Below are 26,492 nucleotides of genomic sequence, written 5' to 3' on the forward strand. Positions count from 1 at the left end.
GGAGAATAGAAGTCAGAGATGCAGACAGAAGCTGGGTTGGTGTAAGCCATGATAGTATTTGGGTATAATTGAAGTTATTGTGGTAAATCATTGGAAGTTGGAGAATGAATTTTGTGTCAAGCACTGAAGCAAGAAGTTGGGGAAAAGGCTATTGCAAGTAGTTCAGGCATTTGATGGTGTTCTGGGCAAGGATAGGAATGGTCAAGATTGAAAGAAATGATTGAAGTCAGGAAATATTTTGTTAGGTAGAGCTGACAAGAATTATTGTTGTGGGGGATGAGGAGAAAAGGTTTTAACGATGACTCCTAGGCTCTTGAGGGGATGGTAGTGCTATTTTTTGGACCAGAAAGTGGAGAGAAGAATGTGTTTGGGAGTGGAAATTGTTTTATGAGATGGTGGTTTAGATCTCTGTGTTCATCGGGAAATATCTTTTTTCTCACTTTTTGCTTCTATTTTACACCTTGATTGTTGAATTGACTATTGTAGGTGGTGGTACATTTTTTAGTATGCTTGTCTAGAGTTGACCCTGTCTTCCCTTTGTGCTAGGATGTCTGAATTGATTGAAAAAGAAACTGAAGAATATCGTAAGGGAGATCCAGACCCATTTGATGACCGACATCCTGGTGAGACTTGTGTTCTCTTAAGCCTGACTCTGATTTTCTAACAAAAGGAAATAGCTTAATAGGAAAATTTACAATTGAAATAGCATCTTTCCTGCTAGGTTGTAAGATCATCTAATTGTTAAAATATTGCTCAAGGTGGGAGTAGTGAGGAAAAATAAATTCCTGAAAAAATTGAAATATTTGTAATGTTTACATATCAAATAGAAGATAACTAACTTCAAGGAACTAAATTATGTAGGTATACTTTACTGACACCATTGGTATGTTACTTAAAAAGGGAAAAATGTTCTCCCTTTCTGACTTTTAACCCCAAAGAGATTATCCTTTGTGCCTCATCTTTCAATCAACAGTTTGAAACAGTTATGAACTTGGATTCTTTGAAGGAGAAAAAGGGATAATTATCCTTTTACTAATGAGGAAATGTAGTTGAAAATGCATTCAGTGCCTTGTTTTCAGTTACGAAATTGATACTTGGAACCTTGAATAATAAACAGGTTTCTTAATGTCTGCTTTAGTATTTCAGCAGCTAAAGTATGCCATTTCATGTTAATTTGGCTTTATTTTGGGCTAATTAGAACCATGACAATCCAGTCTGCTTTGGCATGGAATTTGGTATGATACAGAGCTATATGAGACTCGAGACTTTGCCATTTTATGTTTTCTCTAAGGTGGAGTACCAGTTGGCAAAGCTTAAATCATATATGGGCCCATGCTGCATATAAACTTTCTCTGTGTAAGGTCAAAAGCAGTCCTTTGTGGAAAAAAGAGATAGATATTGTATGTGGAGAGATGTGAGAATGAGTGGGACTTATAAAAATAAGAACGTTGTATACCTACCTGATCAGTACAGGGTTAATTTCTATCTCTTAGACTTTTTTTGTTCCCAAATATGAGTAAGCTAGGCATTTCAGATTGAGTGTCCAGTTATTTATGTGATACCTGTTGCTTTGTCCTAGCATCCCTACTTGTGACTTTAGAGTATTATTCACCTATTTAATTCTTCAGTAAAGCAGTCAGAGCATGAAGAAGTACGAATGTGAATGTGAAATAAGAAATTAAATTAATGTATGGGGTTATGAAAAGAATTAAAAGAGAGATGATCATGTTTAGTGACCTTGGAAAGGCCTTGGAAGGGATGAAATGGTAATGAAGAAGAAGGGAGAGACAGAATGATACGCTTTTTTTCAGTAGAAAATTTAAAGACTTTTTTCCTCCCTACCTCTTACGTTAAGCAATATTTGTCATTAGGCATAATTTCTGTTAATAAAAAGAAGGTGTCAGTTTTCATCTTTTATAAACAAAGTTAGGTAATCCGAGGTCCTCAGCTAGTTTTTATGATACCATTCTGTAACTTTTCCTTTTGTGATTTACTTTGGAATACTAATTACAGCTTGGTAGAAACTTTGAATCAGTAGCTCACTCTTTTCTTCATCCTGAATTGTATCCTTTGACTAAATTTGCCACTCTAATGATCTTAAAGGAAAATTAAAATAGATGGTATCTGCTTTAAAAACCAATAATTTTCCCAGTCATTAATTCTTTTACCTTTAGGCTGTGTATTGAGTAGATCCTAGGTTCCTGGCCTGGAAAGTTAAGATGGCCAAGGTAAGTTACCATATCTTTAGAGTTAGCGATTGCTTAGTGGGATTCCCCTCCTGAGCCCTGCCTCCACAACCTCGGCTATCATTACAGGCTTGAGGCTGCATCTCTGGTATTGTTGGCATTATAGTTGAAAGGGAGTTTGGACTTGGAGTCTTACCTCCTCCAGTCCACCCATCAAAAGAAGTTTTGCTTCCTACATTAATCTGGCTGGGAAATCAGGATTTTTCTTTCTCTTAAGTCTCCTTTATGCTTCTTTTTTAGACCTTGTGTACTGCAATGCTGGTGTGGGTCTAAAGCACATTTCATGTAATTGAGCATTGCTGTGTAGGCAATTTGCTGGGAGATGGGAAAGTTAGAGAGCAGTGTCTCAAGTTTTTATATTGTCACTTTTAATTTTAGAGCATGTTTCTTATGAAATCTAATTTCATCAAAAGAATCTTTTGTTTCCTTTTATTTTTGCAGCATTTTAATAGTTATTGTAACAACCCAGGTGCCTTTCCAGAGGTTTTACTTGCTTGACTGGGATGACTTACTTATTCCTTATTTGTTCCTCCCCTCTTCTTTTTGGTAGGTCGAGCTGATCCAGAGTGTATGCTGGGCCACTTGCTGAGAATACTCTTCAAGAATGATGATTTCATGAATGCAGTAGGTTTGCTTCCTACTTTTCTCCAGAGATTATCATTAGCAGATGCTATACCTTTATTGTTTGTAAAGACCTTTCTCCTGAGGTCTTGACAGAATTGGGAATAGAGTGGGTAGATTTTTTTTTTTGGTATTGGTTTAACGAGATAAGCATCCTGGATTTCTTTCTTACTAAAGTCCTGGTTGTAGCCAAGGTGTTTTCTTTTCGGTGTATACTTCGTTGAGTTGAATACTGGTAAGGACTCACAAGGCATCTGTGCTCATCCCTTTGGCAAGATGATTTTAAGCTTGGGAATATAGACATTTTCTTGGGTTTCTGAATAGAAAACTAAGAGTGATACATGAGGCATGATTCTGCACCGACACTGTGGTGTGTGCGTTGGGCATGTGGAGGGAGAGAAAGATACCTTCCCTAACTCTGGGCTGTTGAGAAGTAAATGAGCAGGGAAAATACATCTAGTGTTCACAGCTCCTGAGACATAGTAATCGTTCAGTAAGTTGTAGCTGTTAGGTTTGTTTTTTGGAGGCTGGAGTGCATGATGCTTGGAAGCATGGGTTTTGGGGTCCATGTTTGGGGTTTAAATGCAGCTTCACTGTTCACTGATGGTTTGATCTTGAGGCAACTTAAGCCTCTAACAACCTTCATTTTCTCCAAGCTTTATTTTCTTAATCTATAAGATAGGGATGATAGTTCTTACGTTTAAAAATGTTTTTGTAATCTTTGACTGAAATTAATCATGAAAAGTGCTTAGCACAGAACCTGGTACATGAGGGCTAAGTATTAGCTATTATTATTGTGTGTATTGTATTAACTCCCAAATTTATTTCTCAGTCACTAGTATCCTTTCTGTACCTCAGATCATTTCCAGCTGCCTTCTAGATATTTTCACCTGGATATCCTCCATAGGCACCTTGAGTTCCACATGTCTAATGGTTTGCTCTATACTCTGTTTCTCTTGTTCTCTAGCTCAGTGATGATGTCCTTTTCTAGCCAGCTAGAAGTTATCCTTTATTTTTCCAAGCTCTCTTATGCAGTGAACTTACAGGTCTTATCATTCCCATTCCATTAACCTTCACAAATCCCTCCACTTCTTTCTGCCCTTGTTGCCAGACCTTAGTTTAGCCACTACCATCTCTCTCCTGGCTATCCCTCTTAACTGATTTATCATCTTGTCTTGTTCTCCTTCAACCTATTCACTTTACAGCCCAGAAATATTTCTAAAATGCAAAAAGTGATGGCACCCTTTTGCTTACAGTCCATTAGTGGTTTCCTGTTGCTCTCAAGATAAATTTTAAATTCCTCAGTTTGAAATACAAACCCAGTATCTCTCTCTGGCCTTTGTCCTCTCAATTTTAAGTTCTTGCCCTTTGGCTCTTCTCTCCTCCCTACTCCTCCTTAGCTACTCCTACTTGTCCTTTACATTCTGGCTTAGAATCCCTTCCCCTCTAAAGTCTTCTCTGATTCTTCTGCAGGAGTTTGTGTGGCCTCTTACAGGCTTCTATAGCATCCTGTACTCAGTGATATTTGTTTTTCCAGCTGTCACCTCTGTTGGATTATGAACCCTTTGATGGTGGGACTGTGCCTTATTCACTGATATATACCCAGCACAGAACACAGTGTCAGTTAGTAGTGGAGATTCAGTAGTATTTGAGCGCTAAAATGAAAGTTTTATTAATACGTTTACATATACTTATAATTTATGTATAATATTAAATATATTTATAGTATAATTACAAATTCAAGTTTTTCATTAACCATTGTCAAGAATGGGGAGGGGTTATCTTGTCCTGCTTTATCTTTCTAAAAAAGTGTATGTAAGAATAGGGGTAAAAAAAAAAATAGGGAGTGATTTCTTCTTGATACTCTTTAAGCTTTAATTCTGTAGTTGCTGATTTGTTGTTTTTTGGGGGGGGGGAGGATTTGATTTTAAAGCTACAGAAGAAATAATATATCCCATCATGGCTCAGCAGGATCCTGTTTATAAAGGTTTAATTAGTAATCGTTAGTTCTTAATACCCCTGAGGCGAGTGATGGGAATATATTAAGGGTGTATTAGACTTCATTAATTTGACTGTGTTGAATTTCAGATGAAAAGTATTCCTCCATTTTTTATAGCTGGTGAACGCATATGTGATGACAAGCCGAGAGCCCCCTTTAAACACTGCAGCTTGCAGACTCCTACTGGACATCATGCCAGGGCTGGAAACTGCTGTTGTCTTTCAAGAAAAGGTATTTACTAAAAAGAAAAGTCATCATTTTATTTTTAAATTGAATGTTGATCTGTTTGATTTGTCTTTGCTAAAATATAGATTTTTATGACAATAGTAGTATGTTGTAAAAATCTAAGAAATCAAGATAAGCAATAAGAAAAATTTAAGGATAACTTTTCGTGCTGCTTAGGTGCTATAGTATTTCTTAAAATCTTAAGAGCATATGTTTTTAGAATGGTTTTATGATCTTATTCAAACTCTTATTCTTTTTTTTTTTTTAATTTTTTTTTATTCTTATGTTAATCCCCATACATTACATCATTAGTTTTAGATGAAGTGTTCCATGATTCATTGTTTGTGCACAACACCCAGTGCTCCATGCAGAATGTGCCCTCCTCAATACCCACCACCAGGCCAACCCATCCTCCCACCCCCCTCCCCTCTAGAACCCTGTTTGTTTTTCAGAGTCCATCGTCTCTCATGGTTCATCTACCCCTCCAATTTCCCCCGCTTCATTCTTCCCCTCCCACTACCTTCTTCTTCTTCTTCTTTTTTTTTTTTTTTCTTAATATATATTGCATTATTTGTTTCAGAGGTACAGATCTGAGATTCAACAGTCTTGCACAATTCACAGCGCTTACCAGAGCACATACCCTCCCCAGTGTCTATCACCCAGTCACCCCATCCCTCCCACCCCACCCCCCACTCCAACAACACTCAGTTTGTTTCCTGCGATTAAGAATTCCTCATATCAGTGAGATCATATGATACATGTCTTTCTCTTTTTGACTTATTTCACTCAACATAATCCCCTCCAGTTCCATCCACGTCGTTGCAAATGGCAAGATCTCATTCCTTTTGATGGCTGCATAATATTCCATTGTATATATATACCACATCTTCTTTATCCATTCATCTGTCGATGGACATCTTGGCTCTTTCCACAGTTTGGCTATTGTGGACATTGCTGCTATAAACATCGGGGTGCACATACCCCTTCGGATCCCTACTTTTGTATCTTTGGGGTAAATACCCAGTAGTGCAATTGCTGGATCATATGGTAGCTCTATTTTCAACTTTTTGAGGAACCTCCATACAGTTTTCCAGAGTGGCTGCACCAGCTTGCATTCCCACCAACAGTGTAGGAGGGTTCCCCTTTCTCCGCATCCCCGCCAACATCTGTCGTTTCCTGACTTGTTAACTTTAGCCATTCTGACTGGTGTGAGGTGGTATCTCATTGAGGTTTTGATTTGGATTTCCCTGATGCTGAGCGATATTGAGCACTTTTTCATGTGTCTGTTGGCCATTTGGATGTCTTCTTTGGAAAAATGTCTGTTCATGTCGTCTGCCCATCAAACTCTTATTCTTGATGAGTTATCTTCCTTACTAAGGAAGGAATTTCTGCCTTGAGGAAGCCCATTCTCTTGGTGGTATTTATTTTTTAATTTTTAATTCTTTTTCTTTTGGGTGGTATTTAATATTTACTTATTTAATATTTGAAGACTTGTTTTGTGCTGTGTTTTATGCTAGGTGTTGGTAATATTTTGTCATCAAGATGGGAGCTTACATTCACATAATGTATTTGGGAAGGCAGACACAAATAAACTGATAATTTCAAATAAGAATAAGTATTATGAAGACCGGAAAATGATAATTTGATAGTGACTGTGTTTGTGTGTACTTTAAACGTCAAAAATTAGTTGCTTTATTTTTAGAAGTAATAAAGGTATTTTGTTCTCAGCATTAAGAATTTGCACATGGCTTTTTTTTTTCCCCCAAGATATTAAAATTTAATTTTTTGAAACAGTCTGGAAGTCTTAGTGTAGTTAAATGTATAAACCAAATGAAAGATTTGGAAGTAGATTTTCATTTAACATTTAAGAAAATTTTATTACAGAATTGTATCACAGAAAGTCTTTTAGAGAATAACATTGTGTAATTAATGCTATAATTTGCAGTATTGTATATAGACTAGATTTAAAAATCTCCAGTTTACCATTTTGGGAGACCAAAAAATCTATATGCTTGTCAGAAATATTTTAATATGAATTCTTTTGAAAACCAGGATGGCAAATGAAGCATTTATAGCAGTGTATTTGTATATGCAAGATTTGTAGAAGATTACAGATGATTTTACTCTGCTTTGTAAAAGTTTCCTGGTTGTCATTATAGGAAAACCATCTCTTACTCTTTATAGTTTCATTGTTGTATATTTAGAATGAAGTGAATACCTTTTGGATGTCAGAAACACTGAGAGATATTTTGAACAATAAAGTTTTCTGCAGTTTAAGAACAGCTTTGTTTCTTTTTCTTTCTTTATTTTTTTTTTAGAGAGGGGAGAGAGGAGAGAGAATCCCAAGCAGGCTCCACGCTGGGCATGGAGCCTGATGCAGGGCTCGGATCTCACAATCCTGAGCTCATGACCTGAGCTGAAATCGAGAGTCAGACACCCCAACCGAATGAGCCACCCAGGCACCCCAACAGTTTTGTTTATTAATAACTAATTTCTTTTGGGAGAAGTGAATTATTAAGGAAAATCATAGGAAAATTAGATAGGAAATAACATAACCTTGAATCCAGTGTCCTAGAACACAGATTACAAACTTCTTTGACATTGTGAGACCTTATGGTTGGATTACATGATGATCTTTATCCTTCAGAAGTATCCTATGCAAATTTTTTGGTGTGAATCAATTTTTTACTTCTTTAAAAAACATCTAATTATAGCTTGTAAATTAATGAGTTGGAAATCATTATTTTTGGACGGATTGGCTACTGGTGTTTCACAAAGCTAGGGTTAAGACTCACTGCTTTAGAGTAGTGTTTCTCAAACTTTGTGAAACATATTATGTTTTTACATGCAACCCATTACATATATATATGAAAAAGAACTTTCTTGAACATTGCTTATTCTTTGTGCAGTGCATTCTGATATTTTCTGTTTCATTTCCTTTTTTATTTTCTATTTCATTTCCTTTTTATTTTAGAGGTGGTTGCAAGTCACTAAATTGATTTTATTACTTCTAGCCACTATTTTAAAAAGTTGCTTATTTGTACTTTCAGAGATTGTCAAATAGCTTTAAATTTTATTTTTGTTTACAATTATTTGTGTAGTTTTCTTATGTTACAGAACTGAGTACTTTAATACTGTTTGTGTCCTAGGTTTTTCATATTGTTGTTTGTCAGTGTATGCTCTTAACCCAGTCAGATCAGGACCTTTAGGGGCTTATTTTTTGAGTATTGCTTTAACATTTTTCTCTTTGAGGTTGTCTTAAATTATTGGAGGTGGGAGGGATAAAATCAGAGAATGAAGTCTCAAAGTATAATCTCTAAGTGAGCGTTTCCCAGATTTTAACTCTGCAACATTAAGATTCCTTTAAAATGTTAATAGGTGCTTTATGAAAAAAGTCATTTAGGTGGATGCCTACCATTTATTGAGTGCCAGCCCTGTGCTGTGCATTTTTTTTTTTTTATCATATGTAGTCCTCACAGTATTCCATGAGAGGTAGGAAGAAAACCATGAATATATGGCTTTTCAGAGGAAGAGAGAAAAAAATGGTTTTAAGAGAGATGGAAGGAGACCCAGATCTGTCTCATTGACCAGTTAGGATAACTTGTCAGCTTTCCTGTGGCATGCACATACGAATTCTGGGTAAACTGTAATAAACTCTTAGAAATTTCTATAGCCAGAAATGAAGAGGTAATTGTAAAAACAGAGTGGTAATTGAGGACAGGAGACAAAACCTTGGCTGAAGAGTTGGAACCGGGATCTTGACCCCTGCATAAAACTGGTACTCCCAAAGGACCTTCATTGAAACAGTGCAAAAGAGAAATACCTGCTTACTGCCTTGGGGAGATGACAGGTTTCTCAGTTTCTGACCCCACGCTAAGGGGTAGGGGTGGATAAATCTCTGAGAAACTCTGGGCATGACCTTTTTTGGGTGCATGTTTGAAATTTCTACCGTATGATTAGAAAGATTGGTATTAATTCTTCTTTAAATGTTTGGTATAGAATTCACCAGTGAATCCATCTGTTTCTGAGTTTTTCTGTTTTGGGAGGTTTTTAATGACTGATTCAATCTCCTTACTACTTATAGGTCTATTCAATTTTTGTATTTCTTTATGAATTAGTTATGGTAGGTTGTGTTTCTAGGAATTTGTTCATTTTATCATTTTATCTAAATTATTTTCTTGGTGTACAGTAGTTTATAGTGTTTTATAATGTTTTTTATTTCTGTAAAATCGGTAATGTCCCCTGTTTCAGTCTTTTTTTGGGGGGGGGGCGGTTTAGTTAAAGGTTTGTCAGTTTTCTTGATCTTTTCAAAGAAACAACTTTTGGTTTCATTTTCTGTTTTTTTTTGTTTTTTGTTTTTCCTATTTGCTGTTTTACTTGTCTTCACTGTAATCTTTATTATTTCCTTACTTCTACTAGCTTTGGGTTTTGTTTGCTCTTTTTCTAGTTCCTTAAAGTATACAGTTAGGTTATTAGGGTTTGAGAGCCTTCTTTTTTAATTGTATGTGTTTGCAGCTATAAATTTCCCTCTTATACTGCTTTTGCTACATGGCATAAATTTTGGTATGTTGTGTTTTTGTTTTCATTCATTGCAAGGAATTTTCTAATTTCTGTGTGATTTCTTCTTTGACCCCTTGGTTGTTTAAAACTATGTTAATTTCCACATGAATTGTCCATTTTCCCTTGGGTTGTTGATTTCTCATTTCATTCCATTGTGATTGGAGAAAGTTCTTTTTTTTTTTTTTTTTAAGATTTTTTATTTTATTTATTCGAGAGAGAGAGAGAGAGAGCACAAGTGGGGTGAGGGGCAGAGGGAGAAGCAGGCTCTCTGCTGAGCAGAGATCCTGGGACTCTGGGATCATGACCTGAGCCAGAGGTAGATGCCCAACTGACTGAGCTACCCAGGCGCCCTGAGAAAATTCTTTATAAGAGTTTATTCTTTTTTAATTTATTAACCATGGTGTTGCCTAACGTGGGCTATTCTGGAAAATGTTCCATGTGTACTTAAGAATGTATATTCTGGTCTTGTTGGGTGGAGTGTTCTCAATATGTCTATTAGGTCTAATTGGATTATAGTGTTCAACTCTTCTGTTTCCATACTGATCTTCAGTTTGGTTGTTCTATCCATTGAAAGTGGGGGTACAGAGTTTCTGTTTGGGATAATAAGTTCTGGAAATAATATAGTGGTGATGGTTATGCAACATTGTGAATGTGCTTAATCCCACTGAATTGTACACTAAGAATGATTTAATAAGCTTCAAAATTATTGGATGTAAAAGAATCAGAACTTTTTTTTTTTTTAAGATTTTATTTATTAGAGAGCACTAGAGAGAGAGCAAGCACAAGTGGGGGGCAAAGGGAGAGGGAGAAGCAGGCTCCCCGCTGAGCAGGCTTGATCTGAGGACCTTGGGATCATGACCTGAGCCGAAGGCAGACACTTAACCAACTGAGCCACCCAGGCGCCCCAAGAATCAGAACTCTTAAGAAAAGTCCAAGACTATGGGGAAAAAATGGCCATTTGGGAAAGGAACCAGAGAACTACTGGATATAAAAATTACAGTTACTGAATTTAAAAAACTTTAGATGAGTTATTAAGTTTAGACACAGCTAAAGATAGAATTAGCAAACTGGAAGATCTGATAGGATAACCAAAAGTAAAGCCCCTAGAAATAAGAGCTGAAGAATAGGAAAGAAGTTGTTATATAGAGATTAGAATTAGAAAGTTCAAAGTATATCTAAAAGGAGTTTTAGGAGGAGAGAATAGAAAGAAAAGGGAAAGGCAATATTCAGGAAGATGAGGCTAGGATTTTACAAATTAATGAAAGACATGACCAGTCAAGATTCAGGAAGCCCAAAAGAAATACCAAAGACAGAGGAGATCTTAAAAGCAACCAGAGTAAAAAAGATTCCTACAAATAATCAAAGAGAGCAAACTCTGCCACAGCAGCAATAGAGGCCATGTAATAGTAGAAAATGTCTTCAGAGTACCTCTGTAAACCTAGGAGTATTGACCAAATAAACAAAAGGGGGAACAAAAATTCTGGGTAACATGTAGATAGGAGCTCATTGGAGTTAGTATTTTAAGGTTCTTATACTGTTTGGAGAGAGGGGAAATAAAAGGCAATTAAAATAGTAAATATATTTTCATGTCAAATATTTTAAAACAAATTTCTCAAAATGTATTTTTCAGTTTTTTTTTTTTTTTTTTTAAAGATCTTATTTATTTGACAGAGAGATAGCAAGAGCAGGAACACAAGCAGAGGGAGCGGGAGAGGGAGAAGCAGGTCTGCCGCTGAGCAGGGAGCCTGATGTGGGGCTTGATCCCAGGACCCTGGGATCATGACCTGAGCTGAAGGCAGATGCTTAACTGCCTGAGCCACCCAGGTGCCCCGTTCAGAGTGTTATTTTTTTGAAAAGAGGTTAAAATGTTTAGAAATACATGGGATAATGACTCCATGACCCTAGAGAAGAGTTTTAGATACAGAAAGCACCAAGTTTAAAAGAAGATATTAAGTTTGATTACATAAAAATTAAGGACTTGTGTTTATCATGAAACACTGGTAAAAGATGTGTATTTCATAGAAGTGGAAGCCTGAATGGTCAGCAGGCATGAAAAATATGTCTAACCTTATTAATTAATGAAGAAATTCAAATTAAATGCAATGCCTTTTTTTTTTTTTTTTAAGAGAGTGCTTGAGCTGGGATGGGAGTGGGGGGTGGGTAGGGGGAGGGAATGAGGGAGAGAGAGAATCTTAAGCAGGCTCCACGTGTAGTGCGAAGCCCAACACGAGGCTCAGTCTCATGACCCTGAGATTGTGGCCTGAGCTAAAATCCAAGAGTCAGACACTTAACCGACTGAGCCACTCAGGCGCCCCTGCAATGCTATTTTTATACCCACCAGACTACGGAAAATAAAAAGTGTGACAGTGGCCAAGTTTTGGCAAAGATGTAGAAAAAAAGGACTATTCACTGTTGGTGGAAATGTGAATTGTTGCAGTCACTTTGGGAAATAGCCTAGTATCCTCTGGTAAAGTTGAGCATGCACATATCCTATGGTTTAGCAGTTCTGATCCTAGATGTCCACCCTAGGGACATGCTTGCACAAAAACAGTTGTAGTTGCTTAAACCAACAAAATAGCAAAATATGGAGTTGAAGAACATCTGGAGGTACACTGCCTGGGATCATACCCCAGCTCTGCCACTCATGTTACTTAACCTTATTGTGACTTGGTTTCCTCTTCTGCAAATAATTACCCGATCGTATAGTGTTGATATGAGAAATTATAGGTTATGTTGAATGCTATTTGTGACAGATACATGTAACTATAGGTGAATGTAAAAAACATAATGTTGAGTAATGAGTTGCAGAAAAATACTTAAGGTACCATGCGGTTTATACAGTTCAAAGCATGTAACATTTACCAAAAGTTTAACAGGAAAATTGTTAAAATTAAGTAACTGTAGGTACCGTTTGGGGAGAGAGGATACAGGCGGTACAAGGAGGAACACATGGAAGGTCTCTGTCAAGTTCAGTGGTAGATCATGGGTGATTTTCATTTTCTTTGGACTCTATGTGTTTGTATATATTTCATAATAACTAATTAAAAATTTGGGATATGTGGAGTTAAGTACTTTTTGATGGATGACTTCTCATTAATAATGTTAATTGTGCATTGTGAACTTCAAAGAAGGACATAGAATTTTTAGTGCTCCCCACTTGGTTATTGAACATTTTGGGTCTTAAACATCTCAAGTGGGACTATATTATGTGATTATTGATCTTTAGCTTGAATTTTGATGACTAAATAAGAATCTTTTTCACAGATGCACAGCTATTTTAACTAAGCCACTTGGACACTTAGTTTACTTGCATTTTTTAATCTTATGAGCAACACTGAAATATTTCATTAAATTTTTTTTCACAAGACTGGAATCTTTGTTTATATCTTTAATTATGAAAATGGTCTTTGCTGAATTGTACTATTTCATTTCTTTACTATAGGAGGGAATCGTTGAGAATCTTTTCAAATGGGCCCGAGAGGCTGATCAGCCATTGAGGACGTATTCTACTGGACTGTTAGGAGGTGCTATGGAGAATCAAGATATTGCTGCCAACTATAGGGATGAGAATTCACAGTTGGTAAGGACTGTGTTAGAATTACTTTCTGTATAAGATGGGAGAGTATTCACAAGTTCTTTCTTGCTACCTGAACTCAAATAGGTAGGTCTTATTCATTACCTTGTACTGCAGTAGAGCTATAATTTCGACATTTCAAGATTACTTTTCACAAGTTTTGATTTTACTTTTTTTAACTTGACAACATTTTTCATCTTATCAAGGATCATGATAGTTTATACTAGGTAAAGAATAGTACCATTCCCTTTCTTTGCCCAACACTTGGATTATGAAAATTTTCAAATATATAGCAAAATAGAATTTTAAGGAGAACAGCTGTCTACATACCACTTAAATTGTTTGTGAACATTTTACTAATTGTATACCCATCCATCCACCTTTCCTTCTATTCATCCACCATTCCTTTTTTTTTTAATGTAGTTCAGAGTAAATTGCAGATAATTTGTCTCTCTTTTTTTTTAAACTAAGCATAATGCTACATTTTAGTGTTGGCTCAAAAAATAAGTACTTAAAAAATGAAAAAGTGGTGAATTTGAAAAATATATTATGTAATTATGAAGGTGGCAGTATCTAACAATACAGTTTACAACAGGTACAAGTTTGAGAAGTCTTCATCATGTTTTCTTTTTTTTTAAAGTCAGGTTTATTGGGGTATAATTTACATAGAGTAAAATTCACCTTTTTTTTTTTTCCCTTAATGTCCATCACCCATTTACCCTGTTCCCCCACCTCTCTTCCCTCCAGGAACCCTCATTTTGTTTCCTATGATTAAGAGTCTCTTATGGGTTGTCTCCCTCTCTGACTTCATCTTGTTTTATTTTTTTTCTCTCTTCCCCTATGATCATCTGTTTTGTTTCTTAAATTCCACATACTTCATGTTTTATTTTCAAAGACACTTTTTAAAAAAATCATGGATATGTCTGGTATTTGCCTCTTCAGGTGTGATGGTCCAGCCTAGCTTGATCCAGATAGATCAGTTGTGAATGATGTGTGATGTGCAAATGTGGTTTGGGTTTTCTGGGACATTTTATGAGGAGTGAGACTTTTAGCTGTTGATTATTTCATCAAGCTATAGGAATCAGATCAAAATATTGATCAAATCTTTACCATTTCTAGATACTGAGATAAGTGCATGAGGATTTAGTTCTCCTTAAATGGAAATAAGATTTATTTATTGAGAATCATTTAAATCACTTAAATTAAGATGCCTTTTATTCCAATATCTGTTGATAGGTGGCAATAGTACTTCGAAGATTGAGGGAGCTGCAGCTTCAGGAAGTGGCTTTGCGGCAAGAAAATAAGCGTCCCAGCCCACGAAAGCTCTCCTCTGAACCTCTTTTGCCTCTGGATGAAGAAGCTGTGGATATGGACTATGGCGATATGGCTGTAGATGTAGTGGATGGTGAACAAGAGGAAGCCTCCGGGGACATGGAGATCTCCTTTCATCTTGATTCAGGTCACAAGACCAGTAGTAGAGTGAACTCAGCAGCCAAACCTGAAGAAGGAGGATTGAGGAAAAACAAGGCAGCAAAACAGGGTGACAGAGAGAATTTTAGGAAAGCCAAGCAGAAGTTAGGTTTCTCAACATCTGATCCAGATCGCATGTTTGTTGAGCTATCTAATAGCAGCTGGTCAGAAATGTCACCTTGGGTGATTGGCACCAATTATACCCTTTATCCTATGACTCCTGCTATTGAGCAGCGACTTATTCTACAATATTTGACCCCCCTAGGAGAATATCAGGAGGTAAGCTTATTGGAAAGAATACTGTTCACACTTTGGGACTATTGTGCTTATTTCTGAGATATTTTATGGTAGCATTTTATACTTTGGTGTGTTTTTACTGTAATACAGAAAAGTCTTTGCCTCAAACTGGTGAAGCATTATGCCACTGGTAAAGTCTTAGGTCACTTCTGATGCAGGTCTATTTGATAAAAGTGTGTATGTTTATAAAGGAATGGGGGAGAGGTACCTCATTTTTAAAAATCTTCTGTCCTTGTAGTGGAATGGGAAATATGGGAAAATAAAGCCAGTGTTAAGATTTATTTTTGTCTTCATTTTAGTTACTTCCCATATTCATGCAACTCGGATCACGGGAATTGATGATGTTCTATATTGACCTGAAACAGACTAATGATGTCCTGCTTACATTTGAGGCCCTTAAGGTAAAATTCTTTTTTTTTTTAAGATTTTGTTTTTACATAATCTTTACAAGTCAGTGTGGGGCTTGAACCCAGAGCCCTGAGGTCGAGTCACATGCTCCACTGACTGAGCCAGCCAGGTGCCCCACTCAGGGTAAAATTCCCCTTTTTTTTTTTAAAAATATTTTATTTATTCATTTCACAGAGAGAACACAAGCAGGGGGAGCAGCAGGGAGAGGTAGAAGGAGAAGCAGGCTCCCCACTGAGCAGGGACCCCCCCCCCCCGAGGTGTGGCTCCATCCCAGGACCCCGGGATCATGACCTGAGCCGAAGGCAGATGCTTAACCGACTGAGCCACCCAGGCGCCCCAGAATTCTTTAAAAGTATTATATACTGACCGTTTTATTGACCTGGATGTACCCATGTGTTTCCGTATGTAGCATCTCTGGGTTTTATTGCTCAGGGCATTTCTATTGCCAGATTTGTCAAAATAGTAACAAATGAAAATTTCTTATTTAGATAGAAAAGATGAGGCTTACCAAGTGCTTTCACAGAAATTCAGGGATCAGTCCTAGGGGATTGAATATTCATGTAGAACCTGGATCTAAATGTGGGAGTGGCCTCAGTTATTGTTGTTGAATAGGAATGGAAAACTGTGTGTAGTACCTTATATCCTACTACTTTTTAAATATTCCCCCTGTGAGCCAGCATCACTTTTTCTGAATTCTTAATTATATATATATGTATGTGTGTGTGTATATATATATGTATATATACTGTGTGATGTTAGATTATCTAGAGTGAACAAAATATAAATCAGACAATGAGTAAAGAAATAGAGGCAGACCCCAATTCAGTAGAGGTAAATGATTTCCTAGGTTGCAGAGGCATTAAATATGGGAGGGCAGGTTAGTCTAGCCCACTATGATAATAAAGGTAATCTGAATGAAGAGAGAGAATTTGAATGAATAACACTGGCTGTCATACAGTCCTACCAAGCAGGTAACTTTATGAAGAGAAGTACCTTTCTGTGCTGTTTATAATATTAAGATAAATAAATCAAGTTTCTATGGTTTGGTTAAGAGAGACCATTTATGGGGCGCCTGGGTGGCTCAGTCGTTAAGTGTCTGCCTTCGGCTCAGGTCATGATCCCAGGGTCTGGGATCAAGCCCCGCATCGGGCTGCTCCCTGCTCAGTGGGAAGCCTGCTTCTCCCTCTCCCTCTCTCACTCCCCTCTTGTGTTCCCTCTCTCGCTGTGTCTCTCTCTGTCAAATAAATACATAAAATCTTTAAAAAAAAAGAGAGACCATTTATGATTTCTTTTAGGTATTATAGATGTTGTGAAAAAAAGTGTGGGGTACAAAGGAAGGGGTGGCTTCTTCTTCCTGAGAAATGTTTCCAGAAAACACCTCTGAAAAAGAAATGATGGCTCCCTCTGGCTCTTTAAAGTTACAACTTCAAGGAAAAAAAAAAAGTTACAGCTTTATTCTTGATATTCCAGAGCTGTGCTGTCCAATAAAAGTTTTAGTAATGATGGAAATTTTCTGTGTCTCTGCTGTTCAGTACAGTGTCTGTTGCCTGTATGAGCACTTAAAATGTAGCCAGTGCCACTGAGGTTTGAATTTTTATCTTAATTTTAATTTAATTTAATTTAATTTCAGGTCCCAGAAATTTTAAATTTGGAGGAGGTCAGATATACACTGGAGTAATACATATTTCTGTGTCTGGATGCAGCGTGTGTGTGTGTGTGTGTGTGTGTGTGTGTGTGTGTGTAAATTCATTATGCTTTGAACAATGAAATGAAGCTGGAGGTCAGAATTCTCTCCAGTCCAAAGGTTTTGCTTTCCAATGCAGCATCCTGTCCTGAATAGGATAGAGTGGAAGAAGGGATTTGGACAGTTGCTATATATATAGGTTATGTATGAGGAATTATAATGGGTGTCATTATTCAACTGTTTCCATGCAGAGTCGTATAAGGGATTAAAGAAAATGAAATAAGGGTGAATAGGGAAAAATCACAAAAGAGATCTTTCTTATGGGGAAATAATAATGTAGACGGGACACCTGGGTGGCTCAGTTGGTTGAGCATCTGACTCTTGGTTTCGGCTCAGGTCGTGATCTCAGGGTTGTGAGATAGAGCCTTGTGTCAGTTCTGTGCTTGGTGTGGAGTCTGTTTCAGATTCCGCCCCCCCCACCCCCCTTCTGCTTCTCCCCCTGCTTGGGCTCTCTCTTTTTTTTTCTCAAATAAGTAAATAAATAAAATCTTAAAAAAATAATGTAGAAAGATGTGTACTGTTTTATTCAAAAGGAAGACTCACTGTAGAGGAAGAGGGACAGGTATTGAAGTTAGTAGAAACAAAATGGATTAAAATAACAATTGGAAGAACCCGCCCTTATATGGAGATAAAACATAAAGAGAGAAAATAGAATCTGCTTACACTAATGAAGTGATCTAGATTATAGGTTTGTATTGGTAAAGGTTGAGCCTGCTTACTCTGTTTTCCTACCTACCTATCCTGGCAGTGGAACTGCCACTTTTTATGGTAGTGACATGTGAAAAGCTACACACAGGTGGCCTAAGGGTTGGAGGGGAACCGTATGTGGTTTAGCTACTTCTTGGGGGATGGACTTGTGTAACCGATAAAAAGAGTAAAGAGGGAAGGGATTGGAAATACATGTAAGGATTAGTCTGAATATGGGTGTTGAGAGAACTTCTGAAGAGGATACATGCCTGTTGTTTTTGCCATTGACCTTGTCAAGATTTGTATCAAATTCCGTACTTGCCAGTTAGTGTTGTATGTACTTTGTGCTTTTGTCACCACCCAAAAGACACCCTGGTAGGAGAAACAGGAGGGGGAGCTCTAGTTCTTCTGAGGTCCTGTCCACATTAGCCTGGGTTCAGAGTCATCAAGTAGCCTGATGCTCGCATTGTACTTCTTGCCTTTAAAATTGCCCAGAAGATCAGGTCCACCCGGAGATGCTAGTGGGAATTGAACAGGAAGTTAACAAAGCTTTAAAGATAACAAACTTTTTTCTTTTTAAGATTTATTTATTTGAGAGAGAGAGCTCACAAGTGTGTGAGAGAGCGAGCAGGGGGAGGGGCATAGAGAGGGAGAGAAGCAGAGTTCCCGCTGAGCAGGGAGCAAGACACGGGGCTCCATCCAGATCCCACAAGAGCCTGAGATCACGACCTGAGCTGAAATCAAGAGTCGACCCTTAAGCTACTGAGCCATCCAGTTGTCCCTAAAGATAACAAACTTTTAAAGGTCAATTTAAGGTGCCTTCTGATAAATTTCAAAAATGTACTAGTTTTGGTAATTTACTGAAGATGGTGTTTGGAGTTGAATATATTTGGGGTCAGTATAAAAGAAGACAAAGTTTGTCATTATATTAGATGATGAGTCAGTGAGCCAAAACTAGAACATAGAGCTGATTATGTTTAAAAGAACTAAAATGGAAAGGTTAAAAATCCTTTAGGGAAGCTATGTAATAATAAAATGGTAATGGAATTATGTTCTTATTTATAGCAGTATTTTTTATTTCTTGTTTTTCACCTTTATGAAAACCTTTAGTATTAGAAGGGAGTGTTAAGAAATCTTAAGAGTTTTTGGGTTTTTTGGTTTCCTTTAATCAATACTGGTTTTACTTCTGTTTTGAGGGAGTGGTTCTTTACTTCAGAGGATTCCTGTTATTTAGCAGCTTGATTTAATGTTTTGTGAAGAGATTCTGTGATTATTCTAGATTGTTTCACAGTAACATGTGTCCTCTTTGCTTAGCACCTTGCATCTCTTCTGCTCCATAACAAGTTTGCCACAGAATTTGTTGCACATGGTGGAGTACAAAAATTACTGGAAATTCCTCGTCCTTCTATGGCTGCAACTGGTGTATCCATGTGCTTGTATTACCTGTCCTACAACCAGGATGCCATGGAAAGAGTAAGTACAGTCCGTTTAGGGTATGGGAATGGAATTGGGTGGGGAGACACTAGCACATTCACAGAATGACTTTTGGGTAAGAAAAAATGAGTAGTCGGAGTAAATTTTATTTTATTTTTATTTTTTTAAAGATTTATCCATTTATAATAGTACATGTGAGGGGCAGGAGGGGCAGAGGGAAGGGGAAAGAGAATCCTCAGGCAGACTTCCTGCTGAGCTTGGAGCTGCTCTGGGGCTCATTTCCAGGACCCTGAGATCATGACCTAAGCCGAAACCAAGAGTTGGACGCTTAACTGACTGAGCCACCCAGGCATCTCTTGCAGTAAATTTTAATGAAAGAAGCAAAGAGTGGGGTGCCTGGGTGGCTCAGTCGTTAAGCGCCTGCCTTCGGCTCAGGTCATGATCCCAGGGTCCTGGGATTGAGCCCTGTGTTGGGCTCCCTGCTCGGTGGGAAGCCTGCTTCTCCCTCCCCTACTCCCCCTGTTTGTGTTCCTGCTCTTGCTGTCTCTCTCTGTCAGATAAATAAAATCTTAAAAAAAAAGCAAAGAGCATGAATATATGACCTTTAGAAAGCATTCTAAAATGTAAAATTGTTGGGGCGCCTGGGTGGCTTAGTCGTTAAGCATCTGCCTTCGGCTCGGGTCATGATCCCAGGATTCTGGGATTGAGCCCCATATTGGGCTCCCTGCTCAGCGGGAAGCCTGCTTCTCCCTCTCCTACTCCCTTGCTTGTGTTCCCTCTCTCACTGTATCTCTCTCTCTGAAATAAATAGTCTTAAAAATAAATAAATAAAATGTAAAATTGTTTACAGAAGGTCATTTTTTCCCAGTTTTTTTTACTGTGAATAAAAACAAGCAAGATAAATTGAGTCTAGGGGCTTTATTTAGTTTTTGTCATTTCTGTTGAATTAGTATTAGTTTTTAGGCTCTTTTCAAGGGTCCCTCATGAAGTTATATTTTGCATTTTGAGTCAGTCTGTTATAAAAACAGTAGATGAGGCTTTGTGTATGTTAACAAATAACTTGTGGTAGAGATGATAAAATAATTCCAGTTGTTCTTGGGACTCCAGAGGTTCCCCATTTGGTTCTTCTGTTTTTCCAGTTACTTTTTTATTTAGTGATAAAAAAAAAATATGAGTTAACATTTGAAAAATAATGGGTCCCTAGACACACCTAGGGAAGTTCTTATCATTTCTGTGCTTGGAATATTTTTCTAATATTCCATGTGGTATGGCTTTTCTGGTGGAGTGAAGTTGGTAAATTCTTCTTGGGCTATGTCTTGGTTCATCTTTGCATATTAATAAGGTAATGTTTTAGTTTTAATTTTTTTCCATCTTGAGATCAACATGCGAAGATACATAGTCTTGAGAATAGTAACCTAATCTGTGGATGTATATACAGAATTAATTATGGCTAAGGTAAAAATAAAAAGTGAACCTGGGCAATGCTTTAGAATTCATTGCTCTGTAAGAGACATCAGAATGTGTGTGAAATGAATCAATGAGTGTTGGATAATAAACTTGTAGACTTTAGTATCAGAAGACTCAGTCACTTTTATCACCCTGGGGAAGTCCCTTATCTCTCTGACCTTCTTTCTCATTTTTTTTTTTTTTAAGATTTTATTTATTTGAGAGAGAGACAGAGAACAAGCAGGGGCAGAGGGAGAAGGAGAAGCAGCCTCCCCACTGAGCAGGGAGCCTGAGACATGGGGCTTGGTCCCGGGACACTGGGATCATGACCTGAGCCGAAGGCAGCCACTTAACTGAGCCACCCAGGCACCCCCCTTCCTCATCTTTTAAGGGGGAATCCTAATACCTGTGGAATCAAGCACTGAGAGCATTAAAGGATGTAAATATTTGCAAAATTTGGCACTCAATAAATACAGCTCAGATTTAATTATGTATCTAAATTTAGGTTTTCAGGTTTGGAATAGATTGTTACAGAATTTCATTTGTTAAACCTTAAGCTTTAAACTCAGAATGACTGGATCAGTAATGATCATTGCATTCTGCAAAGATACCTAGCTATACTGGTGAATTTTTCATGCCTTTTGAAGGTTCCTTTGCCTGAAATTTTTAAAAATTATGTTTTATTTATTTTTTGCAGGTTTGTATGCATCCCCACAATGTTCTGTCTGATGTGGTGAACTATACCCTGTGGTTAATGGAATGTTCTCATGCCTCAGGATGCTGCCATGCTACCATGTTTTTCTCAATTTGCTTCTCCTTCCGGGCTGTGTTGGAGCTCTTTGACCGCTATGATGGTCTTCGTCGTCTGGTGAATTTGGTGAGGTTCTCAGTGGCTTCTCTTTGTGAGGAATAGGCGTCCTGCCCCTGCCTTTCAGTAGTGTTGGAGGGAGGAAGTGTTTTTTTTCTTTGAGATTTCATTTTTAAGTAATCTCTACACCCATGTGGGACTTGATCATATGTTCCACCAACTGAGCTATCCAGATACCCTGAGAGGAAGCTTTTGACTGGAGGAATTTTGCTGTCATTCTTTGTGAATGAAGTCTTTTTCCTCCCCTCATTCACAAGTTTCTCTTCCTCTTAAGTGGTTAGAGGACTCTGTGCCATTGTAGACTTGTCTTGAATATAGAAATCTCATAGGGGCAATTGTGATGATAATTTTGATCTTCCTAAAAGCAACGGTTTTGCGCCGGAATGTCTTTCAACATGTTTAAAAGCTATGTAATTTTTCTTTCTTTCTTTTTTTTTTTTTTAAGATTATTTAATTCAGAGAGAGAGTGCATGTGTGCGAGTAGGAGGAGGGACAGAGGGAGAGAGAGAGAATCCCAAGCAGACTCTGTGCTGAGCACAAAGCCCAACATGGGGCTCAGTCTCCCGACCCATGAGATCATGACCTGAGCTGAAACCAAGAGTCGGATGTTTAACTAACTGAGCCACCCACACACCCCAAGCTATGTTATTTTTCAATAGCTGTTTACTTTCAGGGATGCCTCAGTGGCTCAGTCGGTTAAGTGCCTGCCTTCGGCTCAGGTCATGATCCCAGGGTCCTGGGATCAAGTCCCACATCAGGCTCCTTGCTCAGCGGGGAGCCTGCTTCTCCCTCTACCTGCTGCTCTTCCTGCTTGTGTGCTCTCACTCTCTCTCTCTTGCTCAATCTCTCTCAAATAAATAAAATCTTTAAAAAAAAAACAACACTATTTTCATTAACTGGTTTGCTTTTATATGGCTACTCTTAGCATGTTGTATAGACAGATAAGCTTTGATGTTTGTCAGTGTTGTTGAGCATAAACGTTTACTGTTATCCTTTTCCTCCTTTTACTTTTCTCTTTTTTTCCCTTGCTCCCCTTTTGCCCCATTCTGTCTCTTTCTTAATAGATCAGTACTTTGGAGATTCTAAATTTGGAAGACCAAGGTGCACTTCTGAGTGATGATGAAATATTTGCCAGCCGCCAAACTGGGAAACACACCTGCATGGCCTTGCGCAAGTACTTTGAGGCCCACCTGGCCATTAAATTGGAACAAGTGAAGCAGTCACTTCAGAGGACTGAGGGTGGCATTCTCGTCCATCCTCAACCCCCGTACAAGGTGAGAGGACCTTGTCTTAAAAGGGAAAGTTGTTAGCTCTCCATAGCGTATTAGGCCTGAAACTCATTCAGATCAGTGTGGCATGTCCAATGTGGGATGTCCATTGTTGGATTAGAATTGCCCTGTGTGGAGGCAAAATACTTGAAAATGGGTGTACCGGGACCTGTTTTGCTCCCAGTTGTAAGTTGCTACTTTTCTGGGATATTAGAACTAAAAGATGAACTGGAGTGTGTATAAAAGGGCTTTCTTTTATGAAAAGTACTAGATATCTTACCTCCCTTCTGTGTGGAATTTTTTTTCTGAAAGGATACATCTGTTATTCCACTTCTCTATCATTTTTGAACTTACTTGCTGTATTTTGGAGTGAAGATTAATATCTGCATGTTTTAAAAATCACAAATTGAGGAGAAACCGATTATTTGATGTGCTGCTTCTTTCTTTAGCTGTGAAACATACGCACCAACAAATTGAATGTTCTGTTACCCTTTTTGGGCAAAATGTATTTTAAGTCTGGTTATAAATAAAAGGTTAAACATATATTCATTATTTCACGTGTGGGCTGCTGACTCAATTGTGGAATTTGAAAGCTGTTATTACTTAGCTTTGTTAAAACCTGTTGGCCTTTGAGCTGTGATGGAGAAGGTAGCAGGCAGGTGATAGAGTTCCTTAATGATATGTATCTCTCCTTATAGGCGTGTTCATATACTCATGAACAGATTGTGGAAATGATGGAGTTTTTGATAGAGTATGGCCCAGCGCAACTGTATTGGGAACCAGCTGAAGTCTTCCTCAAACTTTCTTGTGTTCAACTCTTGTTGCAGCTTATTTCTATTGCCTGCAATTGGAAGACCTATTATGCAAGGTGGGATTAGAGAGCGGTTTTAAATGAAATTAGATTTTGCTTTTTGGTAAAGTTGATATTGGTTTGTATATAGCGTATGCTTAGCAAACATTTGTTGAACTGAATTGAAATTTTGGGCATGAATCTGAGAAACTAGATTAAGGAGGATATTTTTATTTTTTAAAGTTTTCATTTGTTAGAGCAAGAGAGAGCGCTGAGCACAAGTAGGGGGTGGGGAGAGGGAGTAGCAGGCTCCCCGTCAAGCAGGGAGCCCAACGCGGGGCTTGATCCCAGGACTCCAGGATCATGACCTGAGCCGAAGGCAGACGCTTAACCGACTGAGCCACCCAGGTGCCCCAGGAGGATAATATTTTAAATTTATAGAGTACTTGTTTATATTTATGGTTCTGATAATGATGAATACTGCACAATAGGCAGGGATCAGCATCTGTACTTTCAGAGAAGCTGTATGATTTACATAGCTGCAGAGGTGGGGTTGAAGTCCTGTCTTGAGACTGCAGTCCAGTATTTTTTGGTACTTAGACTTTAAATATCTCTCTACTGCTTGACAGCCACATGTAATGTTTATCTTCCTCTCACATAAAACTGTATTTTGTGCTTTTGTTAAGATTTTCACAATTCAGTTAGCTGTTTGGGCAGAGCAGGATGAGGCTCAGAAAAGGACAGCTGATAGAATCAGGAGGTTGGGTGGGTTCTATTTGAGGATGATGTAAAAGAATGAAAACTGTATTTTGGAAACCATAGAATCTGGAGAGAAGACAGCAACGAAGTTTGTAAAGATTGGTTCTTTACCTTCTTTACCCCTCCAGCCATTGCCATTCAAGACAAGACAGGCTTATTTAGGGTGCATATGGCTTGTTTGAGAAGTGCTGTCAGTTAAGTCTGGGGAGATACTTTTGGAGCTGCCATTTTCAAACTTTCGGGTCTCAGGACCGCTTTACTGTATTAAACATTATTGAGAATCTCAGAGCTTTTTGTGTGTGTGTGTGATAAATCTATTGATATTTAACAATTAGAAAATAAAACTGAGAAAATGTAAAAGTATTTATGAATTTACTTAAAAATAATCTGAACTCATTGCATATTAGCATTTTTAATGAAAAATTTCCAGAATAAAACCAGATAATTTCAGCAGGGTTTTTAAATGTCTGCTTAATATCTCATATCTCCTTCTGTATTCACTCTTTTGTGACTTCATATATGACCTAGCCTCTGGAAAGCTCCAGTATCTACTTGTGAGAGAATGAGAATGAGAAAGGAAAATAACATCTTGGTGTTAATATGAAAATAGTTTTTACATCACAGGACCTTCTGAAAGGGCCTCAGAGATCCCTGGGGTCCCCTAATCACACTTTGTGAGCCACTGTTTTACTAGAGTATTAAAGTAGGTTAGTATATTTACTTGAACTTTGCTGAAAAGATGATGAAACCTCTGAAGAGAACTAGGAAGATTATAAATACATTTTTTGAGTGGTAAATCCATATTTGGATTACTAAGAAAATATAAATATGTTTGGAATACATCCTTTATAAGTTTTTTTTTTTAAGATTGTATTTATTTGCCAGAGAGAAGGAGAGAGAAAGCACAACCAGGGGGAGCTGGAGGCAAAGAGAGAAGCAGGCTCCCCGCTAAGCAAGGAGCCTGATGCAGGACTCGGTCATGACCTGAGCAGAAGGCAGATGCTTGACTGACTGAGCCACCCAGGCATCCCTAAAAGTTTTTTTATTTTTTATTTTTTTTATTTTTAAAAGATTTTATTTATTTGACAGAGGGATAGAGAGCACAAGTAGGCAGAGTGGCAGGCAGAGGGAAAGGGAGAAGCAGTCTCTCCACTGAGCAGGGAGCCAGACATGAGGCTTGATCCCAGGACCCCAGGATCATGACCTGAGCCGAAGGCAGCTGCTTAACCGACTGAGCCACCTAGGCGCCCCTCGAAGTTTGTTTTTAAAAATAAAATTAAATACTTGTTTCGGTTTAGAATATACAGAACCTTAGAAAAGAAAATTATTCTTAGCCACTGTTAATTTCTCCAGTCTTTTTTCCATAACATATGTAAATAAACATAATGGAGATCATAGCATTTAACCAAATTCATCTTTTTTATGAAATTCAAAATATAAAAAGGTACAGAGACTAATAAAACAACTACTCAGTACCCAGGGTTGGCACGTGGTGGCATTACTTACTTCTTTCTCAGTTCCTTTTCTGCCTCCCCACAGTGACCAGTCTTATGAAGTGCATTCTCTCCATGTTTTTATATTATACATATGTATGTGTATGTAAACAATGATGTACTTTTTTGTATGTTTTTAACTTAATACAAATACTGTCTGGTATGCATCTTTTGCAGCTTGCTTTTTTCACCCTTATGTTTCTGAGATTTATATGTGATATTTATTTGAACTCTTGTATTGCTATACTAGTTTATTATTCTACTGATGGACATTAGTGTTTGTTATTTCTTTTTTCCTGTCAAGTGAATGGTACCACAGAAGACCTTTTGGAGTCTCTTTGAGGATATGACATATATAATCTGGATTGTAGGGCGCCTGCATTTCATATTTAGTAGATGTTGCATACCATTTTCAGCAGGATATGGGAGTTTTCATTTCTCTACCTTTTTCTCAATAATTGTTACTGTCAGACATAAAATTTTGTATCTTATGTTTTCTGTTTCATTAATGTTGCATTTTGAGTCTTTCCCTTTGTCCTTTAGAGTTCTTTGAAAACACCTGTCTGTAGCTGCAGAGTAGTTCATTATATGAGTGTACCATAA

At 37.7% G+C, this 26,492-nt stretch overlaps 1 protein-coding gene across 1 annotated transcript in view; it reads left to right on the plus strand.

Moving 5' to 3' along the window:
• Window positions 1-26,492, plus strand: part of DCAF1 (DDB1 and CUL4 associated factor 1) — a 73,664-nt gene that overhangs the window by 13,574 nt on the left and 33,598 nt on the right. The window contains exons 3-12 of the mRNA XM_064595586.1: window positions 547-623; window positions 2,797-2,870; window positions 4,984-5,097; window positions 13,094-13,231; window positions 14,462-14,974; window positions 15,292-15,393; window positions 19,146-19,304; window positions 21,409-21,588; window positions 22,644-22,853; window positions 23,546-23,715. Of these exons, the coding sequence (XP_064451656.1) occupies window positions 547-623; window positions 2,797-2,870; window positions 4,984-5,097; window positions 13,094-13,231; window positions 14,462-14,974; window positions 15,292-15,393; window positions 19,146-19,304; window positions 21,409-21,588; window positions 22,644-22,853; window positions 23,546-23,715 (1,737 nt within the window). The remainder of the gene's footprint in view (window positions 1-546; window positions 624-2,796; window positions 2,871-4,983; window positions 5,098-13,093; window positions 13,232-14,461; window positions 14,975-15,291; window positions 15,394-19,145; window positions 19,305-21,408; window positions 21,589-22,643; window positions 22,854-23,545; window positions 23,716-26,492) is intronic.

This window comes from Mirounga angustirostris, unplaced genomic scaffold (genome assembly GCF_029215605.1).
Source record: "Mirounga angustirostris isolate CCGP_5_RB_7025 unplaced genomic scaffold, mMirAng1.0.hap1 SCAF_1, whole genome shotgun sequence".
Taxonomy (NCBI): Eukaryota; Metazoa; Chordata; class Mammalia; order Carnivora; family Phocidae; genus Mirounga; species Mirounga angustirostris.